Raw genomic sequence first — 18,195 nt, forward strand, 5'->3', positions numbered from 1 at the left:
TCCGACCACTGGTGAGGAAAGCCGTCGGTCTCGCCGCCGCCCCGCCTCCCAGTGCCATTGGCCCAGTAACCTCTTTTCGGGCTTTCGTTTCTCTTCATTGGCTAATTGGATTGGATGGGCGGCTGCGATTGGGCGAAAAGCGCGTCCCGGGGGCGGGACTTGGCTCAGGAGCAGAGACCATTGGCCGGCGGCCCGCTGTGAGTGGCAGGAAGGTGAAGGAGGCGGGGCCGCCCGGGGTGAGGGTTGTGTGAGGTGAGGGAATCTCGCGGGGTCTCGGCGGCTCCGGGCGCGGCGGCGCGCGGTGATTGGCCGGCGGGGTCACGGGGGCGGGGCCGCGCCGTGGGGGGGGCTCTGCACGGCCGCGCGCGGTGGGCGGGGCGCGCCGGGCGCCGCGCGGTGATTGGTCGGGGGCGGCTCTCGCGCAGCCCAGCGGGCCGGGCGCGATTGGCTGCGGGCGGCGTCGGGCGCGCGCCCCGCAGGGGAGCGCGTGCGGCGCGGCGCGGGGCGGCGGGACCAGGTGAGAGCGGGGCCGGGGCCGGGGCCGGGGCCGGGCGGGGCGGGGACCCGGGGCCGCCCCCAGACCCTCCCGCCGTCCGCGCCGCGGGCCCCTGCCCTCCACCCCCGGCCCGACCCCCCGGCCCGGCCGGCCCCGCCCCGCCGCGGGTCGCGCTGTCAGGGGCCGCTGCGTCCTGCCCCGCGCCCCCTCCCCGGCCCCGCGCCGCCCCCGTCATTCATTCGCCACTTTTCCCCCTCCATCGCCCCCCCCGCGATCCCTGTCCTGCCCCGGCCCTTCCCTTCCTCTTTCTGTTTTTATCTTCTTTTAGCCCCCTCGCCCCCCCTCTCCTCGTCCTGCGCCCCCCCTTCACTTTCTCTGGGTCCTTGTGTGTGTTTCAGGCCTTCAAGAAAAAGTTGCAAACTCCCGAGTTGTTGCTGCTGTGAGGGAGCAGGTGCCTGGAAGGAGGGAGCAGGTGTCTGGAAGGAGGGAGCGATGTAGGAGGTGCCCGGGCTCAGGGAGGTTCGGGGGACACATGGAGAGGGTGTGGGAATGGCAGGGCTAGGCTGGCCAGCCCTCGCGGGGTGTTCAGGGCAGAGGCTCCGAGCCCTCCCTCCGGAGGGAAGGGGGATTGATCACGGTGTTTAATTTTTATAACAAGAAAAACAACAAAAATAACCAAAAGTGAAGGAAAACCCCACCCCGGCCCCACCCCAGCTGCCCAAGGATGGAGTTGGAGTAGCCAAGCCCGGCTGGATGCTGGGGAAGGGGTTGGCGCCCGCACACATGAAGAGACTCCCCGAGTTGTTTGGCTTCGCGAGGAGATAAGGCCAGTGGAGCTCCATGTTTTTAAAGGTGGGCCGTGTATGATGAAACCCAACTTCTTTTAAAGTGTAGCAGATTTAATTTTTATGGCCAAATGACAGCTTGACCCAGTTGTTATCCAATCAAAGGGCATTTTTTTGAATGTCTCTTTGTGGCACAACAGCCAACGCAAAAATGATGGCGGCTTACAATGGCGGTACGTCTGCGGCAGCAGCAGGTCACCACCACCACCATCACCACCACCTTCCTCACCTCCCTCCTCCTCACCTCCATCACCACCACCATGCTCAGCACCACCTGCACGCCGGCTCGGCGGCCGCGGTGCACCCCGTGCAGCAGCATGCCTCCTCGGCCGCCGCGGCCGCCGCAGCCGCGGCCGCCGCCGCCGCGATGTTGAACCCAGGGCAGCAGCAGCCGTACTTCCCATCCCCGGCCCCGGGCCAGGCCCCCGGACCGGCTGCAGCAGCCCCAGCTCAGGTACAGGCTGCAGCAGCTGCTGCAGTCAAAGCGCACCATCATCAGCACTCACAACATCCACAGCAGCAACTGGACATTGAGCCGGACAGACCCATCGGATACGGAGCCTTTGGTGTTGTCTGGTGAGTAGAGACAAAAGTGAACCGATACCTCCTTGTCATTCTTTACCTGGTCATAACTCATCTTTGTTTTTGTCATTTGAATCAGAATACAAGAGAGCTGCTTACTAAGGGCTTTTTTGCTGGTTCTTCTCCGTTCTTAGAAAGTTGCTTCGCTTGTTTGCGTTGGCAGAACGAGGTTCCCGGTGGTGAGGAGCCACCTCTGACTAACAGCCCACCCTGCCGTTCTCTTCTGAGACAATACAGCTTGTTTATGCCGTTTCTGTACCTTTAATTAGAGCGTGCATCCGTGCAGCTAAGCCGTGCTTCCTAAAATTTCAGGTTAACAAATGAGCATTAGAATATTCATTTTGACCTGGCTTAAGAGTCAGAAATGAAAAGCGTATGAAAATGTCTTCCTTGTGCAGTCACCTGTCAAGATCTTTGTCTCACAGCGGTTTGACCTGCGGTAGTGCTGTGTGCTACCTAAAACAGCACAGCTGAACTTTGCTCCCCTCTCAAAAATGGAAATGGGATTTCCTGCCTCACTGTAGCTCTGCCTCCGGCCCTTTTATCCCCCAGCTGCGTTTCAGAGGAGTCTGTCAGCAGAGTGGAATCTCTCCTAATGCATTTTGTGACTACCTTAGAGCCATGGATGTAATTAGTGCCCTTCAGGAGCGCTGACACAAAGCTGGCAGCAGTGTATATATATATATATATTTGTATATAAATGTTTGTCAGCGTGCCCTATTCAGAGCTGTGCTGGGAAGCATGAAGGCTGGCAGGGGGTTGTTTGGAGAGCAGGCGTGTTGCAGTGCACTTCCTGCAGCACGAATGCAAAGTTTGCAGCTGCGTGTGGTGTCCCAGCCCTCTGCGGTGTTCCCAGCCCAGCCTCTGGGGTGCCCCAGGAGTTTTGCTTTAGGCACTGGCCAAGCTGCAGCTTCAGTGAGAGGAGCCGGGTCATGGTGTGTGCCAGGCAGAGGCAGAGGGCTCAGCAGGGCAGGCCTCAGGAGAGCAAAACCCTTTCTGCCTGCAGCCCAGCCCTTCAGGGTGGCCACGCATCACCAGCCCAGTGCTGGTAGCAAGTGGTGCTTTCTGAGGAGGCCGGGGGAGCTGCAGGAGCGAGGTGCAGGTCAGTGCTGTGGTTGCTCTCGTGTGCCTTCCCTCAGAGCTGGGGAGTTAATTTAAACGCCGAGTTCTCCCCGTTGGAGGGGAGCTGTTGTGCAGTCAGCACTGCCGTGCTCTGGCTGTGGTACAGCATTAAAAAGTGGGTGTAAAAGAATGAAAACTGACAAGAAATCTGCTTTCAGAAATTATCTGAAGGTATTTCCATCAGTTTGTATATTTTTTAAAGTATGGAGTTTTATAACTTAATTTGTTAAGGTCTTTGCTTAAATTCATGTCGTTATGTAAGATCAGCCCTTTTTTCTGGTGTTTTGTTTGCCTGTGCATTTTCCAGGTCTTTATTTTCCCAGTTCTCTTTGCCAAAAAACAAGGTGCAGAGAGAGATCTGCTTCCACAGTATTCAGTAGAATGAAAGGTCACGCTTGCATATTTAAATATAATATCATTAAGGGTGCTGGGGGGAGAAAGGAGGTGTAGAGGGAAGGGTCTGACTGACATCAGGTAGGAAAGGCAGTGCCAAAAGCATCTGCCCATCCCGAGCCCTGGGCTGCGCACCTGCAGCCGCCCGCAGGACCTACCCCCGGGGGACTGTGCCTGCAGAGCTGCAGCTACAGCTCTGCTTGGAGGTAACAACAGCTTGGGAGAGAGAAAACAGCAACGAGGGAGGGTGTCAGCTAAAAGCAGAAGCTGGGAGCTGGGATCCCTCCGGCTGCACTGGCTGAGGATGTCATTGGTGGGAGTGAGTTCCTCTTTGCTCACGTGTGTTTGAATTCAGTGGTCACTGCTCAGCTTTTGGCATTTCGTGTTAACTTCTGCTGGTGAGTGCAGGCTCAATTTAGGAGTCTGTAAGCAGTAATTAAACTGGATTTTAGTTTCATTCAAAATGTGGAAAAATGCCCATGTCATTGAATTTTAGCTATGTGAGATAAAGCAAACACTGACTTGAGTATTTATAGTTTGAGGTGACTTGGACATGAGCAATATGCACTTGGGTTCAAGCGTGACGCGGGATTCACAAAGCCTGAGTGACTTTGGAAGGAGGATTTGTTTTTTCTCAGTATCTTGTCTGAGCATTATTTGTGCTAATAGGTAACTGAAAAGTTTTTATCGGTGCTTCTGAGGGAAATGGATGTTACTGCATAGACAGTTGGGGTATTTGCAGAAGTCTTTCATCTTGTGCTCTGGTGTGTCACTGCTTTGTTTGGGAGGCACAGCTGACCAGCAGCTCAGTTCGGTGCATCAGATGAGCGATCAGCGTGTGGCGTTGCACTTCCCGTTACCTCACCGAGAGAGATTTTCTCTTGGCAGTTGAGTTAGCATTTGTCATTAGTTCATTTGTCTGCTACTCGATGATGTTTCGGGGTCGCTGATGTGCTGCTGGAGTTTTTCGCTCGGGAAGAGCCAAAGCCTGGTGCTTCAGCACTTTGGTTATTAACCGCTGCGGGCGGGTGCTGCTGCTCCTGGGGTCTGTGCACACAGGCCGTGTCCTCGCTCAGCTGGGCACCACTTCTGTGGAAATCAGCTGTCCTGGCACAGCATCTGCTCTCCCTGCTGCCCTGGGACAGGGAGGGTGTTGCTGGGCAGGGGCAGGACTGCAGGGACTTCCCCCAGGTCCTGCAGGTTTCTTTCCCCACGCTCTGGTTTGGCGAATTGCTGCAAACCCAGTCAGGTTCCTCATTTGCCAAAAGCAGAGTGATTTGCTCTTGGAGTGTTCCCTGCTCTCATGTTCCTAAAGTGCTGAAAAAATCCAGATTTTAATGTCAGCGACAAGCTCTGTCTGTGTCCTGTGGTTCAGACTGAGCAGGGCTGAGTTTGGGAAGTCTTGTGTCTGTTCCAAGAATGAGGAGCTGTCCTTTGGAGAAGTGCTCCCAGTTTTGCTGGGGAGACATGCTGCTGCCATCTGGTGGGATTCCTAAAAAAATAATAATAATGATAATTAAAAAAATGTATCGATTGAACCTGCCAAGGCTGGTAGGTTTGAAATGAGGGGTGAAGCCTCAGTGTGTCTGCAAGAGGTGCTGGTGCTGTTTCCATGCAGGGTTCCTGAGCTGGTGAAGAGGCTCTGCAGCTGCAGGAGGGAGATAGGGAATAACAACTCTTGCTGCTGGTTCAAGGTGGTAACACTGCTGCTGAAATGTGGAAATGTCCTGTTGGCTGGGATATATCTAATCTAGTGGGATAGGAATGTAAGGTGTGGGGGAATTCTGCTTGTCTTCCTTGTGTCTCTTAATTTTGAGAAGTTATTGTGGTTCATCAAAAACTGTGGAACCAAGCAATCTCTCTTAATAATAACAAATCCATGTTAAAATGCTTCTCTGTGGGAAAGCTGTTACAAGTGACAATAGAAGAAAGTATTTGAATTAATATTTTTTAAATTCCCGATTTACCCCATTTGCAATTGTGTGTGTGGGTTAAAGTACTTGCCTCTAATCCTTTTTATTCAGGAGGTCACATGACAATACAGTGTTCTAAACAGTTTGGCTGTTGGTGTTGAGACAGGACATCATATTCAGGCTGTCATAACTTTAAGGGCAGAAATAATTTAGCCTTAATCTACTGTTCATTGCTGGCCTGCAAAGGCCTGAAAATGCCAAAGTCATTGCTCCATAAAACCCAAAAGAATATTGCATACAATGGATTGTTGCCTGGACCCTGGAACTATTTTAAGAGGGTTTTATCCCAGCACTGATACTAAGCACAGCAGCAGGAAAGACGTTCCCAGGATAAAGTGATAATCTCCCTCTCCTTTAAAGGAATGTGTCCTGCTGAGCAAGGATGCAGTGGGGATAATGTGTCTGGGACAAAATTGCCAGAATGTATATTAAGGAAAAGAAGGTGTTATGGGTTCAGAGAAGTCTGAGAAGTGGCAGGAGAAGTTCCCCTTCTGCTATCTGATACTGCTGAAAACCACAAGGATGTTTGGCATAGTTAATACTATTAACAATGCTTAGGCTGGAAAGTGACAAAAGTTTAGCAAAAGCTGAACTATAGACATTTCTTTTATGAAATTCATTAGGACTTCTGGTGGGAGAGGTTTTTCCTGAAGTTGAAGCTGTCTGTATCACCTTTTTCCAGTCCCTCAAACCTCGCCTACTAGCAGAAGACAGTACTTGACCATCAGGAAGTATTCTCTGTTAATTAACAGGTGGACAGTGATTAGCTTTGACCTGTATAATGTGTAAAGCTGATGGCCCAGGGGAGCTCCAGCCCCGTGCTCAGGGCACAGAGCAGGGGCACAGAAGGGCTGATGGCACTGAGGAGCTCCAGCCCCATGCCCAGGGCACAGAGCAGGGGCACAGAAGGGCTGATGGCACTGAGGAGCTCCAGCCCTGTGGCACCGTGCCCAGGGCACAGAGCAGGGGCACAGAAGGGCTGATGGCACTGAGGAACTCCAGCCCCATGCCCAGGGCACAGAGCAGGGGCACAGAAGGGCTGATGGCACTGAGGAGCTCCAGCCCTGTGGCACCGTGCCCAGGGCACAGAGCAGGGGCACAGAAGGGCTGATGGCACTGAGGAGCTCCAGCCCCATGCCCAGGGCACAGAGCAGGGGCACAGAAGGGCTGATGGCACTGAGGAGCTCCAGCCCCATGCCCAGGGCACAGAGCAGGGGCACAGAAGGGCTGATGGCACTGAGGAGCTCCAGCCCCATGCCCAGGGCACAGAGCAGGGGCACAGAAGGGCTGATGGCACTGGGGAGCTCCAGCCCCATGCCCAGGGCACAGAGCAGGGGCACAGAAGGGCTGATGGCACTGGGGAGCTCCAGCCCCGTGCCCAGGGCACAGAGCAGGGGCACAGAAGGGCTGATGGCACTGGGGTGTTTGTCTCTCCCAGCCTTCCCCCAGCTCGGTGGGGCCAGGCTTGGACCACGAGTTTCCCGCTCTTTGTGTTCTACTTCAGTGAGTTCTGCTGTTGTCTGATGCAGATAGACACTGATTTCATAAGAAGGAGGCAGAGTCATTTTTATGCCGTTATTGGAGGGAACCAGGAGGGTGCCTAAGGCAAAGGAGGCAGCACTGGCAGTGGGCACTGAGTAGAGTGGCGATGGGGTTTCACATTCACCATCACAATGGAAGGAGCTGCAGGTGATGATCTTAGATCCCTATGTCAGTATTTTTTTATGGGATTGCTTTATCTAAATTGGATTCTGACCTTATTTGTGAAGAAATGTAGTAGAACAATGACCTTATTCAGGTTTTTCTATATGGGAAATTTTGCAAAGCTTTTTGTGTTTGAGTGGTTGGGGCTTTTTTTCAAATTTCCTGAAGAGAAAAATTCTGTTAACATTTAAATGACTGTTTCCCAAATGGAGTGAATTAAATGAAATGGATATAATAACTCCTTGCATTCAAATTAGACGTTGGGATTAGGTGAAATTCTATCCAAGTAATATACGAGTTGTTCATTATTGTCTTGTAACATGATGCAAGAAAGAAGGAATGTGAATAACATTTTTTTTCTCAAAGTTGGGCAAGGAGCATTTGGGATAAATTAGTTCACTGTAAATTATACCAAGGTCAGCATTTCAGAGGTCACTTGAAATGCAAGTTGCTTTGCAGCACCTGCAGACCTTGATGTTGTTTGTATCCACACAGGACTGGATGCTGATAATCCAGTTAGATCCTGGTAGCATTCAGTGTTTTTTCTTTCTTCCTCTGAATTCTGCAAATGTTACAGCTTGTGACTGGATCTGCAGTCTAATATTGATTTTCCAGAAGACATATTTCAGATGTTCTTTCTCTCTCCCCCCGATTCTTTCATCTCTTTTTAAGAGGATATTTAAGTTGTTGAATTCCCTAATCCCAAACAGAGCTGTTGGTGTTTTGGAGGGGGTGAAGGTGTGAGGATGCAGCCCAAAGTGTGGGATCCCCCAGAGCAGGAGATAAAGGCCATGAAAGGGTCTGGGGGGAGGCTGCTGGATGTGCCTGGGCTGCTTCATTTCTCAGGGAACAATGGCATAGAAAGAATAGCTTTGGGCAGGTGAAGTGGAGGAAGCCTTGGGGATATGTTTGAAGTGTTTTTTGATTACTTGTAATGGTTGTATCTGGGTCTCATGTATCTTTAATCCTCTGGAAAGTTCTGCCTCCTGGTCTGGAGTAGGTAATGTGCAGCTGTTCTTGTGAGAGAAGCTGGCTCAAAGGTGTGTCGAGTTTGCTTAAATGGAATTTGTGTTCATTAATATAATTGGTGATGTTTTTTAAAAGCTGCGTTAAAAATCCACAAAGAGTTTTAAGTGCTAGAAAATCTCGCAGTAGATGCTGTAAGTTTTGGTTTATTGGTAGTCAGAGTAACTACTGTGCCTGTTTTGTAAAAGTAGACCCCTGAGTAAGGTGGGAGATGCTTAAATCAAAGTGGCAGATGGCAGGCAGTACAAACATGTATGAAAAGGATAGAGACTTCTGGGATCAATGCTTTGTTTATTGATGAGAGTATTTGTTCATAATCAGCAGTAACAGGGAAAAAGTGGATGGGATGAGCACTGAATGGGTGGTAGCTACAGGTGGTACAAACCACAGCCATCACCTGTCTAAGAGGGGTTATAAAAACAAATGTTGTTGTAGCAGTATTTTTTTTAATAACATAGGTCTTATCTTTTATTTAATTTTTATTTCCCACACTGTCTTTTCTGACTTTTTCATCACTTCTGCCCATTTTTCTCATTTTCTGCCATTGTCTGTGATACTTGGTATGAAGTGCAGCTTACCAACAGCATGCTTAAATGAAAACAGTAGTGTTTGGAGATGAGGGGTAAATTGTAGAAAATAAATAACATTTCCCTGTGGAAATCACTGTAGCTCCATCCATTGTGCATTGCAGGAGGAACCTGGAAAAGAGCAAAGTCATCTCCTCTATAGAGCACGTGAACTTCCTTAGTGTGTCCTGTGGGCACATGGATGGGCTGCAGCCTGTGGGTGCCAACTGGCTGAACACTTGTGATTCCAGCATGTGGGTTACAGAACTGAGTCTCATTTGGGGAAATCCCCAACTTGCCCATGGTCACAAATGCCTTAAAATCACTGAGGTGCTGATGCTTGTAAGGTTCAGTTTTGTATTGTAAGTCTGCTGAGAGCCTCGATCAATGAAACTGTCAGCTCAGTTTTCTAGGTTCACAGTTCCCTGGTTTTGCTACAAATTGCCTGGGGGGGTTTCAGTAATTGTGGAAAAATGCCAGTCGTGTTCAGGTGAACTCAGGTGTGTGAAGTGAGTGCACGTGGTGCTGTTCAGGCTGGTGTGGGTACAGCCCTGAGAGGGGACAGAGGGCACAAAGCTGCAGGGGAGGACAGCCAGGTACCAAAATGCTGCTCAGAATGCGCCAGAACAATACACCAAACCTACCAGAATAATCTGGACTTCATTTCAGTATTTAAAGCTGCATCATCTTTTCTTATGCAATCGTGACAGATAAATGAAGGCAGACTTACACCAGCCTTGATATGAAACAACTTCCATGGCTACAGCTCTGGAACATGGCCATGTACAGTCTTTAAAAGTGCTTAGTAAGAATTTGAGCTTTAATCTTGAGGGCTGTGGCAGAATCAGTGTGTCCTGGTAGTATCATTCTTTAATTTCCTGATGTGGTGTTTTTCTATAAAGGCTTGGAAGCATTTGTGTGTGAGTGGAATTTTTATGCTCTTAATGCTGTTGGATATAACATCAGAATGGTTATAACAGAATCATTGTGTAAAATACATATTCTCTTATTTCTTTAAATTTTCTTAGAACATGATATGATGGTACTTATGTGGGATTTGAAAAAAGAAATGGTTTTTCAGAGCATTCTGTTCAAAAACTCTTACAGGAAATTTTGTGGAAAAGTGAAATGTACTGGGAACTGTAGTAATCCTTGGACTTCAGAGGAGGATTTTCTTTCCTCCCTTCTGTTACATGAAAATACATTTTAATAGTTGTGAAAAAACCCCAAAATTGCTCACCAGAGAAGCTGGTGTTTCAGTTTCCTTGTCGTTTTGGAGTGGTGCTGATCCCAAGTCTGCTCCTGGTTCGTTGCAGTTTGTCTCCATTATCCGGGTACCACCAGGAGGTGCTCTTAGGGTTTGCTGAGTTTTGTGGTGTCAGGGTAGAGCCTTTGCTCAATGGGACCAGTGAAGCTGGGGATGGTGTTGAGCTGGTGGCCAAGTACTTATTCAGGGTTTGAGATAGTTTATTATGCTTTTTCTGAAGAGTGACTGATTCTGCCTTCTCCCTTGGCTGTGTGTGTGGGGTTGGCTATTGCAGGTAATGCACTTTATTGTTTGATATAAATTCATGTAACTATGGAAGAGTATTTGTCTGTGAATAGCAAAACTTCCTCCATGGAGGCAGAAGCAGCTTTCAGCAAGGAGCAGTGTTCCTCCTGTGCACAGCTGCTGAGGTGTGTGCTGGCACTCTGGGTGAGGGAGGGGAGCCTGGCACGTGCTCTGGCTTTCTCTGAGACCCATTCTATTCAGCCTTTGCTGTTTTGGTTCCTAATGGGTTAAGGTATGCTACAGGAAATACAGAAAAAGTTCTCTCCCAGTCCGTTCTGAAGCCCTTGATTGATGTAGGGCACTCCTGTCTGGAGTAGAGCTGCAGGTCACTGGCTTCTGAGCACAAGTGTGTCTCTGCCTTTTAACTGGAGGCCTGCTTGGCTTCCTCCTGCCTTCGTTTTTAAAGGCCCTTGGCAGCCCATGTGAGACTATTTGAAAGCCTCAATTAGAGCTTTTTCCCCCCAGACATTGCATAGTGACAGCACAAAAGCATTGTTTAAAGGCTGTTCTCATCTTGCAGTATAACTTCTCTTTGGATGTTTCTGTAAGTTCTGCTTGGCTCGCTCAGAGCAGTCTTTGGAAGGAGGATTTCTTTTCAGGACAAGGAAGAGAAGGCATTATTATTTCTGGGCTGCTTGCCATCCATCTTTCTTAATTTTATCAATTCCTAGGCTAGTGTTTTTGGTAAAATGAAGAAAAGAATTTCCTGAGCCTCTCAGTGCTTTCTGGCTCCCCTGTGTTGTCCGTGTTGTGTTTGAAGTGGAGAGCAGACCTCCTTGCTGCTGCTGTGTAGCTGGTGGGGGTGATGGTGGAGCAGAAGGACTGTTTTGGTTGTTGTTCTGGCCGGAGGAAGGGCTGTGGGTCAGACAGGTCCCAGGGAGCCGTGTGCTCCTCACGTGAACCTACAGAGCGCTGCCCAAGGTCACACGTGGGCTGTGTGCAGGGGTGCCCAGCACCAGGGGGGCAGCTCAGACCTGCTCTCAGCTCTTTGAAAAAACAGGATAAAGACAGTCAAAACAACGCTAGCGGAATTGAGATACTGTTTCTGGTTTTGAACAGAGGTGGGGAGTCTCCCGATCGATTCGCATTTTTCAATTCTCAGTTTGTATCTCAATCGCAAGGACAGGTAGGAATGGACCCAGAAATGGAGATCTGCCAATAGTTTTGTCAAGGGCATGTGTCTTCTAAGTCATTGTTCTCAGAGTCACTGTTGTTAACAAGATGTACAGGTAAAGACCAGTGGAGTTTAGTGCTTTTTGTTTTCCTGTAGTTCAGCATATGGAAATGAAAAAAAAACCCAACTACCAAACCCAGAACCAACCAAGGCTAGTATAAAAATAATACCACTTTTAAAGTGAAATGACAGTGAGTAATGATTAGCATCTACTTTATTCTTATGTCTAAATTCAAATTGTTGGGGGCAGAAGCTCCCACATAATAATTGCTGTTAATTTAAAGGGGCAGTGGCCTGCATCATTAGTACTCTGTCCAGTGCTGCTTCACCAGTGAATATTCACATGATGAGCTGGAACAAAAGGATGTGAAATTAAGAAAGGATGCTATGTTTAAGTCTAAAAGCCATTGAAAATTGCCATTTATGATTTGGCAGAGAAAGAATTTTATTCTCTCCTTGTGGATCTGGACTGTGTGGAGAGGGGAGTGTCTGTGTGGGCTGGGGAATCCTTCTGTGTCAGTGACTAAAGGAAGACCAGCCCAGATCCTGCACTCTGCCAGTCTTTGTGCACCACTGTTCTAAAAGAGAATGTCCTACAGCTGCTCTGAGAGGCAAAAATGTATTTTAAAAAATCTGTTTTACCATGGATCACTTGATTTAATTGAAGACAGTAAGAGTTCTACCTAAGAGCTTAACTAAAAGCAGATTTTAATTACGAAGTTGAAAGTACATTTGATTTGGTTTTTCAATTATTATAGATACCTCAAGGTATCAGAGTGCTTTTCTGAGTATATTTGCTCATCGATTGCACTTGAAAAGTCAGGATCAGGGACTTGCACCGTGCTTTTGCCAGCAGGGCATTCACATCCTCACCCAAGCCTGTAAGCTGAGCTGAGCTTCCCTTCTGCCCCTGCTGAAGAAACAAAGCATGTATGTTCCTTTGGTTTGGATTGCTTATTGTTTTCTGAAGCAGTTGAGGAAAAGTAGGTGAATGTTGACAGAATCAGGACCAGCTTTGACCTACTTGTGGCTTTTTTTCTGATCTCTGTCTTGGGCATGTCACCTTATCATTTTTAAGCTACTGTTTACTCATGTGACACCTCATCTAAAACATTGAGAACTGACAGGTGTTTGGTAATTTGAATATTAAATGTATATATCATCACTCCCACAGTTGTTCCCAAGGAGATTTTGTCACTTACCAAATGACCCAGTAAAGGGAATTCTTCTTTAATAATTTTATTTCATCCTGAACTATTGTTTAAATTTTGAGTTTGAAGTATTTTAGAGTCATTAATTTCATTCCCCTGGAATTGCACCCATGGTAGAGATTCCATCTGTTATCACAAGGTTTTTGACAGACTCAGAATAGAGAAACATATATTAGGATTTTCCTGTCAGTTCATGGAGATCGCTGGAAGCTAAACACATCTGTGAAAGGAGGAGGTCACAAGGGAGTCCTGCAGGTCAGACCTTGGTGTTTCTGCGGCTGGAGATGTGAAACCAAACCAACTGCATTGTAGCACATCCGTTAATTTGGTTTATAACAATTCAGGCTGGTTTTCTTCTAGTGGGAAGAGGGAGAGACACACTTTCCTTGGAGATCTGGTAATATTTTAAACAGTTCTGTAAGATGACATTTTGTGGGTGAGTTTTAGAAGGGGGAAAAGGCTGAGGATCACTGGAGCTGTGCTGCCTCCAGCACCTGGTACAGGTCACCTGGCCCTGGCACCAAGACATGAACAGGGTTGGCTGGCTTACCTGAAAATTTCGATTTTGCAAATTTTACAGTATTTCAGACATTTGAACAGTAGCCAAACGACCTCTCACAGAAATTCATCAGCTACATGTTCTGCTGTTGCAGAGACGGAAGAATTTTGAGCAGTCTCGTCCCACTCTCAGCAGGCTGTTCTCTCAAAGGTGCTGTTCACCTCTCCACTTTAGTGTGTCACTCCAATGTCTCCGGATTTCTGAAATTGCCTTTTGAATCTATTGAAAAGGAGTGGTTATGGCTCCAGTGTAATTGAGACTGTCAAGGAAATAGGTGGAATTTTTACAGCACCGTGAGACTTGATGGTATGTGACAGAGGATCATTCACTTCACTGGCCCATGGTAATGGGAGACTGATGTGTCTTTAAATGCTCTGGCAATAAATAGGAGACTGATTTTTACTTTCTTTTCCCTTCTTTTTTGCAAGGCTACGGGTCTTTCTTAAATCTTCATTAACATGTAATAAAATATAAAGCACTTCTTTCATGTTCCAAAAATATCCCATCTGAGACATCTTCTAGACTTTTGGATGGTAGAGGTTATGAATTTATTTATCCCACACTTGGGTTTTGACGTGTCCCTTCTGTTCCTACAGTAATTCAGGGAAGGAATGACTGGGCAGGGTTGAGCATGTAGAAATCTTTACATAGAAAAAAATGGCAGCAGTTTGCACTAATTTACGTGAGTAAAACGTGCAGAGGAAGCCTTTGAAAAGCTGATGTGAAATGCCTTGTGCACAGCTACAAGGACACAGCTTATAATGTGGCTGGGCCTTTACCACCATTGTCAGACAGCCTAAGGGCGGATCCTGAGCTGCCACAATGGGAAAAGCTGCACAACTCGTGTCAGATGTGCTGCTCCTTTGGCTCTCAGCTCTTTGGTTTGTTCAGCAGCAGAGCAATTGAGATGTCTCTGCTCAGTGTTTACTTTGGCCGCTGTGAAGTGTTGGGCTTGGGAATTACAGCATCTTATAGGCTTAGTGTGTATTTAAAGTAATATTTTAAAGTTTGGTGATTCTAACATCCATGCCTATGCAAGACAAATAAAGCACTGTTATCTAAAATAATTTCTGGTAAAGAGAATGAAAGAGATTCTTTGGTAAAAGAAGCGTCAACTACGAAACATTTTGGGTTTCAATTCTGTGTTCTGTACTATTGTAGAATACAGAATTCCTTTGAATAAGGAATGGGCGGAGTAAGTTGAAACTTAAAAGGTCAGTAAATAAGATTTGGCTCTTCCAGCTAAAAATCTTGATGAATGTTCATGTATTTATCATCACTACAGAATCTGGGGAGATGAATATAAATAGCAGTAATTCCTGAAATTAAAAGGTACCCTCAGCCTCATACATATATACCTATTTATTTGTGTATTTATCTACAAATACATCAAAGTCCTGAGGCTTAATCCTTAACCAACAGATACAAATATCTCCCTGGTGGAAGCAGGGAACACTGCAGTGCAATTACTTTGAAGTACTGAGTTTCTAATATTTGTTGTACACTTTGGTTTGAATCCTCTTCTGATTTTCTATGTCAGGAAACATGATTGTGGTGAAAAAAGGACTGGCTGAAACAGGACAGGCTTGCCCTGGAAGAGGAAGTGTTGAGGTATTGATTGGGATGAGGTGCTGAGCTGCTTCAGAGGGATTGCTGTGCAGAAAGGAGCTCAGGCACCGTTCCCTGTGGGTTTGTTCTCTCCTGGTCTGGAGATGTGGTGGGAGGATGGAGGTGCAGGGGAGAGCTGCTGGTGAAGAGAGGAGCTGGGTGATTATTGCAGGAAGCAAGGCAGCAGTCGGGGATATGACCAGAGACCTTATTAACCTACTTTGCTCTGGAGGTGCAGAAATACTCCAGGAACTGTGCCAAGGCCTGCAGGCTTGTTGGACGTGGAGAGGAAGGTTTCTCATCTGGGTTTTTCTTGGTTGGCTGGTGGGAATGGGAATAGAGGTCAGTGAATTGGGGCAGGAATGTGCATGTTATAGTGGTATAAACTTTAAAAATAAAGAAGAAAGAACTGTAAAAATACATGGAGGTCTATGTGTTTATTGGGCATGTTATTTATTTGTTAGCATCACATCTAGAGATATGCCATTGGCTGAAAAAAAATTAAAAATGAAATTAAAAATTATCTGAATAAATGTCATGTGTAGTGTAGTAATTTATTGTAGCTGTGGTTCATATAGGCAGTTGAGAAGCGAATAAAAAGGTCTGAAGCAGAGTCAGAAAATTTTGTATAAGTGGGGAAATAAATTTGATTTGGAAAGCAGTTTCAATTTTAAGCTTCCATGAAGGAAGACAAATTAAACATTTTTAAAGATATTAGCCATAACAGTATCCCTTTAATTTTCACTCCTTTCTTTTAAGTAAGATACTCTGAATCACTTTTTGTTCAAGGAGACAGATTTCTTGCAGTAATCAGTTTTGCTTTTAGCTCTGATTTGTAAAGAATAAGTGATAATGGCACACATGCTGGAGGGTGTGATTAGAACCAACGTTAAAAGGCTTTTTTTGGACATGGATGGCTGGAAAAGGAGCTCTGGAGAGGTCTGCATTTAGCAGGAGGGAGTGAAGCACACCTTTGAAGTTGTTTAACCCTTTCCTGTAAAACACCTGTAAGTGGAAATGAAATCTGGATGTTTTCTTCAGGCTCATGTGAAAGTTCTACATGGAATCTGTTCGCCTGCATTCAGTCAGGTTCTTTCCCAGGTCCCATACCACTAAAAAGACCAGCTCCTGAGGATATGTGTTAGAAAGACTTCACTATTTGGAGTAACTTACAGGTTTCCTTGAAGTGCCTTTGGGTATTTTTTGATTACTTTACAGTATTCCATGGAGAATGTTGAGAAAACTTAATGAAATGCTGAGAATGCGCATTGGTAGTCAGTTAATTAAATTGTCTTTTTGTGTAATCTTCTTAAGTAACTTATTTTCTGTTCAGTGCCTTTCCAAGAAACACAAATTTTTTGTTCACATGTAGATTCCTGCGTGCAAAACCTACTTTACTTGCCAAAATATTAAGAAAATATTTAGCAGGTGGAGTATGTTTTGTGAGGTCCCAGATGTCCAGAAGTGTAAGAAGTTTTTACTTTTGCCTGTGAACACCTTCACCCAGCTTTTGTCAATCCATATCAGCCCGCCCATGGCTCCTTGTCAGGCGCTCAGTTGTGTCAGTGAGCGCTCAGGCTCCTGCAGCTGATCCGCAGGGATGGGTGACACAGGCAACTCTGTGACTTGGCTTCTCTGCCTCAAAGTTCAATCCAAGTGAAATCCAGGTTTTGCTCAGTAGTATCTCCTTAGCTATCTTTTTGCAGTTTGCTTTCATATCATATCTCTCAAAGTTTGTTGTTTTTTTTTTTTTACCCACTGTAAATATTTCATTTTAGGATCTTTGAAGTATTGCCAGCTGGAGGCTGCTACAGAGCAATAGTGACCTGAAAATCAACAGCACATCCAGTGCTTAAATAGCTTGAAAAATAACAGCTGTTCTTTTTGATAATGTCTTTTAACAACGAAACCTTATTTTTTTGTGCTTGTGTGCTAAAAATTCTGCTGTCGCTGACAACTCTGCCTCAGTGTTTCAGACTCTTCTGTGGTGCAGCTACTGGGACTTTTTGTAGGCAATGATTTAGTGCAAGTTTTGGAATATTTTTTAAGTCCCCAAACTGCTGATGTGAATAGGTGGCCACACGTGTCAGTGTTTGAGTCTCCTGGGCCCTGCTGAGTTCCTCAGGGTGAGCAGGTATTTAATGTAACTCACAGGTGGGATAACAGGGAATGGTGTGATTTAACAGGGAATGGTGTGATTTAACAAGGAATGATGTGATTCCTCTCTGAGCTGTGTCTCTGGCTGGTGGGTGGGTGCAGGACCCTCCTCTGGTCAGTGCAGTTCCTCACTCCCTGGAGTCATCCTGGGATTCCGTGAGCTTCCCTGGCTTGTGCTCCTCCTTCAGCCTCCCTGCTGCTGTGCCTGTCAGGGCTCCTGATTTCCAGTTTCATTGCTTCTTCCTGGGGACAGGCCTCATGCTGTAAGCTCAGAGCAGCCTTCCAGGGAGCTCTGGTCATGGCAGTAAAGTGAAGAGGACTGAGCACTGCTCTGCTGTAATATTTTCCACCTTTTCCTAATGAATCTGTGGGTGGCTTTTCTTTTAAAAATTATAGCTGAAATGACTATGAATATCTCCTTTAAATGAGATTGTATCAGCTTTTGCATCTTTCAGACAATGTATGTACAGCCAGAGGGTAAAACCCATTATAATGCCATGCTAATTGCATGAGTGTGTGTGCTGAAACTCTTGTTGTGAGAAATCCAACCAAAACAAATCCTCGCTCCTGATGATCCCTCTCCCACCACTGCTGGAGGGGAGCCCAGGTCACGCTGCTGGCAGGACAGGGCGCGCAGTGGGCTGTGACACTCAGCGTGGCCCTGGCTGCACACACAGGGAGAAAAGACTCATATGAAATTAGAAAACTGGGGTCCTCAGATCGGCAATCTGGTTATCTACGAGGAGGCTCTGCTGGTTCTCTGCATTCGCTGCTCAAGTGAGGCACCTCTAGAGAAACAGTTCATGTGTTACCCAAGAGCGCTCCAAAAGAGATTAATCCCACCTCTCCCTCTCCTTGTTCACTTGGCAGAGGCAGTGTGACTGACTGAGATCCTCTCTGACATATGCCCGGGCTGCCATTGTTCCTGAACAAGCGTCTGTCTGTCCTGCCTTTGTCTGGGGGCTGTTCCCTGCTGGCCGTGTCACCGTGCCAGCACAGCTGGTTGGGGCCAGCCCGAGCTGCAGCAGCCCCTGCCCTGGGCAGGAACGCCTCACTCGCAGCTTTGGGCTGCAAAACTGACTTTCAGGCTGCTAAAGTTAGACAGAACCATAGCATGTGAATAATTTAACTTCCATTAGGAATTGTCACAGAGCTTCAGAAGGCGTTTTGTGTGCGGGTCAGGAGCGGTGTGGGACATGGTCTGCAGTCTGTGATGGGAGAAAACAC

At 47.0% G+C, this 18,195-nt stretch overlaps 1 protein-coding gene across 2 annotated transcripts in view; it reads left to right on the forward strand.

Annotated features, from left to right (window-relative positions):
* Positions 1-667: 667 nt before the first annotated feature.
* Positions 668-18,195, forward strand: part of NLK (nemo like kinase) — a 36,065-nt gene continuing 18,537 nt past the window's right edge. The window contains exons 1-2 of one of the 2 annotated variants that reach the window (XM_030962768.1): positions 668-1,348; positions 1,482-1,917. In XM_030962768.1, the coding sequence (XP_030818628.1) occupies positions 1,493-1,917 (425 nt within the window). In that variant the 5' untranslated portion in view covers positions 668-1,348; positions 1,482-1,492. Of the gene's footprint in view, positions 1,918-18,195 lie in introns of both variants that reach the window. The other variant, XM_030962767.1, reaches the window with a different exon arrangement.

This window comes from Camarhynchus parvulus, chromosome 19 (genome assembly GCF_901933205.1).
Source record: "Camarhynchus parvulus chromosome 19, STF_HiC, whole genome shotgun sequence".
Classification (NCBI taxonomy): Eukaryota; Metazoa; Chordata; class Aves; order Passeriformes; family Thraupidae; genus Camarhynchus; species Camarhynchus parvulus.